Genomic DNA, 12,012 nt, shown 5'->3' with positions numbered 1-12,012 from the left:
TGTTGGTGACACACAATTCATGGAGCAAGCAAAGCTCAAGCAGTTGTTGCCTGTTGTCATTCATGCTGCCAATCCCATACCGCCCCAGGCAGCTTGGCCAGGAGTCGTGGTCGGCGCCCACTCTGGCGTTGAAGTCACCATGTAGCAGCAACTGTTCCTGACTTGGGATCTCCTGTATCATCATTGAGAGCTGGTCGTAGAACTTGTCCTTTGTGTCTTGTGTAGAGTAGAGGGTTGGGGCATTGACGCTGACAAGGTTGACAGGCCCGTCGGATGTGTGGAGCCGAAGTGAGAAAATCCACTCTGTCGCTTTCTCGCTAGGCTCTACCATCTTCAGCAGCGAGTTCTTCACAGCAAAGCCAACACCATGCTCCCTGGTCTCGTCTGAGCCCTTCCTCTGCCAGAAGAAGGTATAGTCTGTTTCACGTAGGGTTTCCGATTCTGCGAGATGTGAATCTTGGAGCGTTGCGATGTCCACTTGGAGTCTCGACAGTTCATTGTCAATCACTGCTGTCTTGCGTGTGTCGCTGATCTCCCAAAGGTCATCTGATATACCAGTTGTCATGGTCCGTATATTCCAGCATCCTAGTCTGAGTGCTGGCTTCTTTCTTCGTCTTCTAGTTGTGCTTGGTGCAGCATTTACAGTCTGCAGTTCGGGCTACTTGTATGCCTAAGCCCCGTGCACCCAGTGGAGTGGGCAGACTGTGGCGGGACAGCACCTAATTGGCTGGGGGCTGCCCAGCTTGAGGTGGGCAGTAGCTGTCCAGTGAGACGCGATGGTCTGTCCCTTCGAGAAAAGCAACCCTGCCGCCTCGCTCTACACCAGTGGAGTGCAGGCTTATAACTGGTAGAGTGCTGCTTGCCATGTTGTGCCGTTGCAGTGAGGCAACGCTGGAGTGTCCTCGCCAGGTCGCAGGCCTGGGCAAGGTTGTATGGAAGACTGGCAGTTGCCCATGCTGCAAGTCTCCCCTCTCCACGACACCGATGTTGTCCAAGGGAAGGGCAAGGGCCAATACAGCTTGGCACCAGTGTCGTCGCAGGAGTTACCAGAACAAGGTTGAAGGCAACATCGGAGTGCCTTAGGGACTCCAGCTCCGGATTTGTCCTCAGGGTTTACTCCCGAAGCCTTTCCCGTGAGTGGGTATGGCCGCAAGGCAGCGGAGGTTTGAAATCAGAGTTTCCCTCTCTTAGATGGACTGCCTTCCCAGGCTGACGAGCTCCATCTACCCAAAGCACTAGTTTTAAGGCACCAGGACCCACCTTCGCCCCTTCTGTCTGTAGAAACAGTTCTGTCGGGCTTAGAGGCCAAGCCACACGAGAAGGCCAGGAGTTGAACTTAGTTGTCAGAGGCTATTTGAGGCGCATGCCATGAGGAGCACTTTTAGGTAGTGGGAGCTTGTCCCCACCTCCACTCCTCGGCTTGACAACCTTGGAACCTGTGTCATCTATGCTATAATTAAAAGGATGGTTATTCATGGTAATTAAATCCCTTCAAATTGAGTCTTATTTTTTCTTCACAGATTGGACACAGAAGGAATTGATCTGTTATCGAGTTTTTTACGGGTAAGTTAATTTATGTTGCTTAATTGGAATATTTATTACTGGTTAAAATTAGATCAAAAACTGCTGTTGTAAATGATATTTATGTAACTAATAAATACTTAATCTCCTTTGCAGTATCAAGCCAAGAAGAGAATTTCTGCAGATGATGCCATGAAGCATCTTTATTTTAAAAGTCTTGGAACAAGGGCACACACTTTACCAGATGGTAAATCACTCCTTAATTAGCAATAAACTGATAATCCTTCAAGAATTTTGGTTCAAATATTCCATAGCGTTATAATGGTTACAGGTAACGTGTAGTTATAAGCTGATAGTTAATTTGATGAATTTGCACTGATCTAATTAAATCCCTGTTTTATAACCAAAACATACCCAGTCTTTGTCATATTTTCATTTTATATTTCACTTTATATAACAAAGGTTGCCTGCTGTAGCTTACTCCTCTGGAATGACACCCTCCTACTGGTCAGCTAATGTTGCACTCACAGAATCTTTTCGCCCTTCTCCCGAGCTGTTGAGTTCCTGCAGCAGATTGCTTGTTGCTCCAGATTCTGCAATTCTTCAACTCATCTCCAGAGCAGTTTGGCTGAGTGGGTGATATTCCATAAGACCATAAGACAAAGGAGCAGAAGTCGGCCATTCGGCCCATCGAGTCTGCTCCGCCATTTCATCATGAGCTGATCCATTCTCCCATTTAGTCCCACTCCCCTGCCTTCTCACCATAACCTTTGATGCCCTGGCTACTCAGATACCTATCAATCTCTGCCTTAAATACACCCAATGACTTGGCCTCCACTGCTGCCCGTGGCAACAAATTCCATAGATTCACCACCCTCTGACTAAAAAAATTTCTTCGCATTTCTGTTCTGAATGGGCACCCTTCAATCCTTAGGTCATGTCCTCTCGTACTAGACTCCCCCATCATGGGAAACAACTTTGCCACATCCACTCTGTCCATGCCTTTCAACATTCGAAATGTTTCTATGAGGTCTCCCCTCATTCTTCTAAACTCCAAGGAATACAGTCCAAGAGCAGACCAATGTTCCTCATATGTTAACCCTCTCATTCCCGGAATCATTCTAGTGAATCTTCTCTGTGCCCTCTCCAACGTCAGCACATCCTTTCTTAAATAGGGAGCCCAAAATTGCCCACAGTACTCCAAGTGAGGTCTTACCAGCGCCTTATAGAGCCTCAATATCACATCCCTGCCCCTATATTCTATTCCTCTAGAAATGAATGCCAACATTGCGTTCGCCTTCTTCACTACTGACTCAACCTGGAGGTTAACTTTAAGGGTATCCTGTACGAGGACTCCCAAGTACCATTGCATCTCAGAACTTTGAATTCTTGCCCCATTTAAATAATAGTCTGCCCGTTTATTTCTTCTGCCAAAGTGCATAACCATACACTTTCCAACATTGTATTTCATTTGCCACTTCTTTGCCCATTCTTCCAATCTATCCAAGTCTCTCTGCAGACTCTCCGTTTCCTCAGCACTACCGGCCCCTCCACCTATCTGCGTATCGTCAGCAAACTTAGCCACAAAGCCATCTATTCCATAATCTAAATCGTTGATGTACAATGTAAAAAGAAGTGGCCCTAACACGGACCCTGGTGGAACATCACTGGTAACTGGCAGCCAGCCAGAATAGGATCCCTTTATTCCCACTCTCTGTTTCCTGCCAATCAGCCAACACTCTATCCACATATGTAACTTTCCTGTAACTCCATGGGCTGTTATCTTGTTAAGTAGCCTCATGTGTGGCACCTTGTCAAAGGCCTTCTGAAAATCCAAATAGACAACATCCACTGCATCTCCCTTGCCTAGCCTACTGGTAATTTCCTCAAAAAATTGTAATAGGTTTGTCAGGCAGGATTTTCCTTTAAGGAATCCGTGCTGAGTTCTGCCTAACTTGTCATATGCCTCCAGGTGCTCTGTAACCTCATCCTTGACAATGGACTTCAACAACTTCCCAACCACCGATTTCAAGCTAACAGGTCTATAGTTTCCCTTTTGCTTCCTTGCCTCCTTCTTAAATAGCGGAGTGACATTTGCAATCTTCCACTCCTCCGGAACCATGCCAGAATCTATCGACTTTTGAAAGATCATCGCTAATGCCTGCGCAGTCTCCACAGCTACTTCCTTCAGAACACGTGGGTGCATTCCATCTGGTCCAGGAGATTTATCTACCTTTAGGCTATTCAGCTTCCCGAGTACTTTCTCTGTCGTAATTGTGACTGCGCACACTTCTCTTCCCTGCCACCCTTGAGTGTCCGGTATACTGCTGATGTCTTCCTCAGTGAAGACTGATGCAAAATATTCGTTCAGTTCCTCTGCCATCTCTTTATCTCCCATTACAATTTCTCCAGCAACATTTTCTATCGGTCTTATATCTACTCTCACCTGTCTTTTACTCTTTATATACTTGAAAAAGCTTTTAGTATCCTCTTTGATATTATTTGCTAGCTTCCTTTCATAGTTAATCTTTTCCCTCTTAATGACCTTCTTAGTTTCCTTTTGTAAGGTTTTAAAAACTTCTCAATCCTCTGTCTTCCCACTAACTTTTGCTTCCTTGTATGCCCTCTCCTTTGCTTTAACTTTGGCTTTGACTTCTCTTTTCAACCACGGTTGCATCCTTTTTTCATTCGAAAATTTCTTCTTTTTTGGAATATATCTGTCTTGCACCTTCCTCACTTCTCACATAAACTCCAGCTACTGCTGCTCTGCCGTCTTTCCCACCCAGTGTCCCTTTCCAGTCAACTTTGGCCAGTTCCTCTCTCATGCCACTGTAATTTCCTTTACTCCACTGAAACACTGACACATCAGGTCTCGGCTTCTCTTTTTCAAATTTCACAGTGAACTCAATCGTGTTATGATCACTGCCTCCTAAGAGTTCCTTCACCTCAATCTCTCCAATCACCTCCGGTTCATTACACAATACCCAATCCAGTACAGCTGATCCCCTAGTGGGCTCAACAACAAGCTGTTCTAAAAAGCCATCTCACAGACATTCTACAAATTCTCTCTCTTGAGATCCAGTGCCGACCTGATTTTCCCAATCCACTCGCATGTTAAAATCCCCCACAATTATCATAACACTGCCCTTCTGACAGGTCTTTTCTATTTCCTGTTGTAATTTGTCGTCCACATCCCTGCAGCTGTTTGGAGGCCTATAAATAACTGCCATCAGGGTCCTTTTACCCGTGCGATTTCTCAGCTGAACCCATAAAGATTCTGCACCTTCCGATCCTATATCACCTCTTTCTAATGATTTAATATCACTTCTTACCAATAAAGCCACGCCTCCCCCTCTGCCTACCTTCCCATCCTTCCGATACACTGTGTATCCTTGGACGTTCAGCTCCCAGAGACATGCATCCTTTAGCCAGGTCCCAGTGATGGCCACAATATCTGTACGACAAGATCATCCACCTTATTCCTTATGCTGCATGCATTTAAGTATAACACCTTAAGACCAGTATTTGGTACTTTTTGCTTTTATTTCACTGCAACTCATCCCAATGGCTACAAATTTGCCCCATCTCTTGCCTGTCTTTCCTGACATCTTTATGCTCACTATCTTAGATTTATTTCTGTTTTCCCCTTCCTCCACTCTGTCATTCCGGTTCCCATCCCCCTGCCAAATTAGTTTAAACCCTCCCTAACAGCTCTATTAAACTTTCCCGCCAGGATATTGGTCCCCTTCGGGTTCAGGTGTAACCTGTCCTTTTTGAACAGGTCATACTTCCCCCAGAACAGATCCCAATTATCCAAGAATCTGAAGCCCTGCCCCCTGCACCAGTCTCTCAGCCACACATTCATCTGCCTGATCCGACTATTCTTTCCCTCGCTAGCACGTGGCACAGGTAGCAATCCCGAGATTACTACCCTGGAGTTCCTGCTTCTCAGCTTCCTTCCTAGCTCCCAGAAATCTCTCTTCAGGACCTCCTCCTTTGTCCTATCTATGTCATTGGTACCAACATGTACGAAGACAACTGGCTGCACACCCTCCTCCTTCAGAATATTCAGGACCCTATCCAAGACATCCCGTACCCTGGCACTTGGGATGCAACACACCATACGGGTATCTCTATCAGGCTCACAGGACCTCCTGTCCGTTCCCCTGACTATGGAATCCCCTATGACTACCGCATTCCTCTTCTCCCTCCTTCCCTCCTGCATAACAGCGCCAGGCTCAGTGCCAGAGACCCGGTCACCGTGGGCGTCCCCTGTCAGGTCATCCCCCTCAACAGCATCCAGAACAAGATATTTGTTGCTGAGGGGGACAGCCACAGGTGTGCTCTCCACTGTCTGGGCATTTCCCTTCCCTTTCTTGACAGTGACCCAGTTTTCTGACCCCTGTATTCATTAATGTTCTCATAATAGATCAATACGTTCTGCTTATTCAAGAGTTTCAAGAGTCTCTTAAATGTCCCTAATGTATCTGCCTCTACCACCTCCTGTGACAGTGTGTTCCTTTCACTTCCAGTCTCTGTGTAAAAACCTACCTCTGACATTCCCCCGATCACCTTAAGAGTATGCCCTCTCCTATTAAACATTGTTGCCCTGGTTAAAAGGTGCTTGCTGTTCGTTCTGTCTATGCCTGTTATCATCCTATACACATCTATCAAGTCACCTCTTATCCTCCTTTGCTACAAAGAGAAAAGCCCTAGCTAGCTGAACTCCTCTCATAAGACCTGGTCTCTAATCCAGGCAGTATTCTGGTAAATCTCCTTTGCTTCCATACCCATCCTATAGTGAGACAATCAGAACTGAACACAATACTCCGTGTGGTCTAGCCAGAGTTTTATAAAGCTGCAACATTACTTTGTAGCTCTTAAACTCAATCCCCCGATTAATGAAGGCCAACACAGCATACACCTTCTTTACCTCGCTATCAACTTTGAAGGATCTATGAATGTGCACACCATGTTCTGTTCCTCCACACTGCTAAGAATCCTGCAATTAACCCTGTACTCTGCCTTCGAGTTCAACCTTGCAAAGTGTGTCCATTCACACTTTTCTGTATTAAATTCCACCTGTCACTTCTCAGCGTCCTATCAATGGCCGTTGCAACCTGCGACAACCTTCCACACTATCCACACCACCAACCTCCAGTCATTTGCAAACTTACTAACTCACCCTTCCACTTCCTCATCCAAGTCATTTATAAAAATCACTAAGAGCAGGGGTCCCTGCAGAACACCACTAATTACTGACCTCCAGGCAGAATGTGCACCTTCTACTACCACCCCAGTCCTTTTTTGGGCAAGCCACCTTCAAGCCCACCCAACCAAGTTTCCCTGGATCTCATGTTCCTGACTTTCTGAATGAGCCTACCATGGGGAATCTTGTCAAGTGTCTTATTATAATCCATATACACAGCATTCACCGCTCTACCTTCATCATGCTTAAATGGAACTGAGGCAACAAATTAGTAATAATCTAGTAGAAAAGCCCTCCCTCCTGTTCCAGTAGGGTTGCCAACTTTCTCACTCCCAAATAAGCAACAAAAGTAGCGGTCAAATACGGGACACTTGGTGCTTACCCCGAGAAAGACTACCATGACCATGAAGCCTTGCGCGGGCACTTGTGTGCGCATGCGTATATGTGCTAGTTTTTTTCTACAGATCGGTTTTGGCTTAATCCTCCTGATTCTGAGTGAAACTACACTGTACGTACATTATTTCTACTTTATATAAGCTGCGTATTTATCATATTATTTCTGCTTTTACTATATGTTAGTGTTATTTGGTAGGTTATTTTTTGTGTCTGGGAACGCTCAAAAATTTTTCCTATATAAATTAATGGTAATTGCTTCTTCGCTTTACGCCATTTCCACTTACGAATGGTTTCATAGGAACGCTCTACCTTAGTGGGGGAAATATGGGACAAGGGCGGTCCCGTATGGGACAGACCAGTTTAGCCAAATACGGGACAGTTGGCAACCCTATGTTCCAGTGACTCTGGCCACAGAATGTGGCAACGTAACCCTCAGTGCAATAAGCAGGATAAGTATTAGTGAGTGTCATGCAGTGTGTTTGTTCACTATAACTGTTATGAATAGCTGGTAATTTATATATGTGCTGTATAATGGTGAAACAATTCTTTCAAGAATTGGAAAATGAAACACTAGCTGCAAAATACCAATCTTCTGACTGCCTTCAAGAAAACTATGACAATGGATCAGATAAATGTTACTCCTACTTCTCGGGATATATGAATACTAGCACTGGGTGACTAAAGTGTTTTTGATTTATTCATTTATGCCAGGAGCTTCAGTATTTTCATTAAATGAAATTCGGTTGCAAAAAGATCCTGGCTACAGAACCTCATCATATCCAGAGACAGGTGAGACTCTTTTATAACACAACTAAAATTGTGAAAGATTCTTTATAAGGGTGTCAAAAGTTTTGTGGAAAAGGCAGGAGAATGGGGCTGAGAGAGAAAATAAATCAGCTGTGATTCAATGGTGGAGCAGGTTTGGTAGGCTGAATGTTTCTTTGTCTTATGGTATGTCTGAAAGAAATTGTGGCATTTCACTTGCTGTTCAGTTCCAGTCAGGAAACCAATCTGTTGCTGTTTTATTTTACAAAAAGCTCAGCATATGACCTTTTTAATTAAAAAATATTACACCCTGTGCAGAGTAACGTCATACTTCGTTACATATTTGATAATGAGACACAAAGTATAATAAAATGAAGTCTTAAACTTATCATTAAATGTGTTTTTCATCCTTGTGTACAAATTACTGTGTTATTTGGTCGTAGTGACATATTCCGCATTTGTGCTGAAGTGGCTCATTCCAAATTTGGAAGCACAAGAAGTATCTGCAGCACAAAACATGGAGTGACTTGAAAAGGCAACTTAAATGCAGGTCTTCACAGGGACACCCATGTCAATACTCTAAATAAACAAAACAAGCTTGGGCTCAGACCCAAATCCTCACTGAAGAGCTCTGGGTAACAATTGTGGCTATAAGCACTATATTTTGCAATTTTTTTAAAAAGCATTTAAAGCAATACTTTTTTTAGTAAAGGGAACTATTAAGAGTCAGCACACATTAAAACAATACTGTATACCAGTGGTCCCCAACCTCCAGGCCGCGGACCAATACATTGCCGCGAAGAATGCAGCGGTGCAGCGGTGGCCGGGACGCACCCAGCACATCTTTAAGAAAAAAGCCGAAATAAACAAGCTAGTTAAGTAGGTGCCGCCCAGCATGTAAATGTCAGCCCAGATCAGAGGCGATTGCCGATTACGTCGCCCCTGATCTGGGCTGACGTTTATGTGCTGGGCGGCACCTAATTAATTAGCTTGTTTATTTCAGCTCTTTTCTTAAAGATGTGCTGGGTGTGTCCCGGCTACCGCTGCATTCTTCGCGGTAATGTATCAGTCCGCGGCCCAGAGGTTGGGGACCACTGCTGTATACACTCAGTGTCTCTTCACTCAACCCTGAAACATCTGAACAGCAAAGATGCAGACAAACGTTTGTACATCAGGATGCTCTTCATTGACTACAGCTCAGCATTCAATACTATCATCGCATCACAACTAATCAAGCTGCAAGACCTTGGCCCCAATACCTCCTTATGCAATTGGATCCTGGATTTCTTCACTTACAGACCCCAGTCAATTCAGATTGGCAACAACATGTCCTCCATCAGCACAGGTGCACCACAAGGCTGTGTGTGGTCTTTCATTCATTCTATTATGGTTGGTTAGTCTATTGTGAATGTATTGAGTATGCCTGGGTTGTATATGGTGACATGTATATTCTTTGATAATAAATTTACTTTGAACTTTGAAAATCCCAGGAAATCAGCAATTTCTGAGGTACTCAAACCACCCTGTCTGGTATCAACAATCATTCTAGGGTCAAAGTCACTGAGATCACATTTCTTCCCCATTTTAGTCTGAACAGCAACTGAACCACTTGACCATAGATTAAGTTGCTGCTGCATGACCGGCTGATTAGATATTTGTATTATATTTGTGTAGCTAATAAAGTGGCCACTGAGTATAGTATTTGGACCACTTTTGCTATGATATATGAATTGTCAGTTATTCTGTGTGACTGCTGTGCATACATCATAAGGAATCTTAAGCTGGTTTTAATGTATCCTTTTGTATTTTCTAGCACATGGGAAAAACAGAAGACAGAGTATGTTGTTCTAGACTGGCGTGAAAAATAATAGAATTGAGTTCCATTGGCTTGCTATTTACATCGGAATTTTGATTCTGAAGATACTATTTTCCATAACGTAGAATGGATTGGACTTGAACGACAACACTTTTCCTTTACTGCCCTTCATGCGATAGTCTTTTCTTGAGATACAGTATATAGATTGTTTTATAAGGGTCACAGTGTGACATTTTTATTATATATATTGTACACATGTGTATGTATGTGGGTATATATAATATATACATGTACATACACACACTGAGAGAAAACAGTTCTATGATTCACCTCTGCTGTTAATAGCCAGTAAGTTCCAGCAGCTGTTGTAACTTTAGCTGCAGTTTTGTGCGGTGATGGAAACAAAAGTGCTTATTTATTGGGAATCATTGCTGCTAAAAGACTACTGTCCATAAACCACATTGTGGTGGTATAGAGAAAAATGTGAGTGGCTTGTGAATGCATCTGTTTCTCCCAGCACCTATTTCCAGCATTTTGCAAATTTAACTATGATGTTTAGTTGCAAATGCTCTGATATTAGAACTGCCTCACCTTTTAAAACATGATTTTGATGAGCTATCTTGCAACCTCAAAGCTCATAGGTTAGAGCATTTAAATTTATTTTGAAATTATGTGGCCAACAGACTAGTTGATTAGTGTATTTTTTTAAAAATATAATTAATTAAGCTGTCAACCTGCACTTCCATTACTGAACATTGTCAAATTAATTGCACCTATTATTTTTCCATGTCACTATGAAGACTTTGAAATTCAGCGAGTTCAGTTTTGTCTCTGATCTCAGCTGTTAATTCTTCTACATTTTATAATAATTTCACTACAAAACGCGTATCTCGATGTATGTCATAAGTAGGCTTTTATTAACAGTATTTGACTTTCCAAATAATGGTTTCAGTGGACCTACATTTTAGGATTACTGTTAATGTATAATTGTCGAGATATTGGACTTTTAGCAAATGTGCTTAATCATTGACAATATTTTTGGACTTCTAAACTTATTCAGGGTCCTACCATTTTCATAAATTTCAATAGGTTGTTATTTAACAGTGTTAAGAATATTTTCTATGTTTAATTTTATTTGTGAACTGTGATGATGGCATGTTGTAAAAGTGTTTATTTGTATTTTGCGTTTTGACTGACTGATCTTAATTGGAATTTTGTAAGAGAAAAAACGAAATAGACTAATTAGTAACATCGTGTATTGGACCACTACCGCTTATCAGAATGATTCCGGGCTGAAGTCTGTATATCTAACTAAAACTGCTGTGCTATTTATGATTGAGTGCTACTTTTGCTTGAAATTATAAATATTACAGTGCATTCCTTGTTTTAATTGATCACAATTCTTTGGTGTATAGTGTGGCCTTTCAAGTTTTAACAAAAAATTTGTTACACTTAATTTTAATAATTGGTAGCATTCAATTTTAAAAAAATGTTTCTAAGTAACAACTTATTCTGGCACACTTTGTTGACCTTTAGAAAGTTTCCCAGGAGCAATTTTGTCAGGGTTGGTGAAACTCCTCTGATGTAACTTTCTAAGAAATGCGAAGAAAGGTCAATCTTCATTGGAATAAAGACAAAGATGATGTACATTTATTCTACCTTAATTCCTCAGTTTACAAAACCATTGTTCACTATAACAGACCGTGTGCTATTCTCCTTGTGTAGGAATGCACTTTTTCTGAATTGCAATCCATTTTGCCTAGTCTTTGATTTTCAAGTGTCAATTAAGAAACCATTTTCCAAGAAAAGACCCCTTTCATAAATAGAAGGAAAGCTGTAAATGCTTAATTAGTAGCAAACCAATCATTTTGCCATCTCTTCATCTTGGTCTAAAGACAGTTGGACAGATAGTGTCAGAGAACATTACTTCCAGGTGAAGCCCAGCAACTACTTACTAGCAGCAAACAAAACAACTAAATACTTCATTATTAACACTTTTTATTGTAAAACATGTGGTAAATGATCACTGCAAACAATGGAGAGGTGAGCAAAGGCGGTGGCTGAGTCACGGGTCAAAGCATGCTAGGCTGAGGCATATTCAAGGCAAAGTCAGGGCGAGTGGAGTGGAACAAAGTTAAATCACAGGAGGGGCAGAGTAGAAGCCTGCCCACCTAAATTTGATCAAGATTTGATCGATCTAAGCACCGGGCCAACTTGGAAAGGTCAGTTATGGGCCGAAACATGGCGGCAAGGTCTAGGCCCAGGGTGTATCAATGCGACAGGGTCCTATTGCAAGTACCAAACT

General features: G+C 42.5%; 1 protein-coding gene across 5 annotated transcripts in view; it reads left to right on the top strand.

Moving 5' to 3' along the window:
• The window catches only part of cdk17 (cyclin dependent kinase 17), a 224,671-nt gene extending 213,122 nt beyond the window's left edge, over positions 1-11,549 (top strand). For 2 of the 5 annotated variants that reach the window (XM_072241453.1, XM_072241454.1), the window contains exons 15-18: positions 1,521-1,563; positions 1,678-1,768; positions 7,838-7,915; positions 9,705-11,545. In XM_072241453.1, the coding sequence (XP_072097554.1) occupies positions 1,521-1,563; positions 1,678-1,768; positions 7,838-7,915; positions 9,705-9,742 (250 nt within the window). In that variant the 3' untranslated portion in view covers positions 9,743-11,545. Of the gene's footprint in view, positions 1-1,520; positions 1,564-1,677; positions 1,769-7,837; positions 7,916-9,704 lie in introns of all 5 variants that reach the window. The other 3 variants (XM_072241456.1, XM_072241457.1, XM_072241455.1) reach the window with 3 other exon arrangements.
• Positions 11,550-12,012: the final 463 nt, after the last annotated feature.

Source organism: Mobula birostris, chromosome 23, assembly GCF_030028105.1.
Source record: "Mobula birostris isolate sMobBir1 chromosome 23, sMobBir1.hap1, whole genome shotgun sequence".
NCBI classification, from domain to species: Eukaryota; Metazoa; Chordata; class Chondrichthyes; order Myliobatiformes; family Myliobatidae; genus Mobula; species Mobula birostris.
This window is presented reverse-complemented; position numbering and strand designations above follow the sequence as displayed.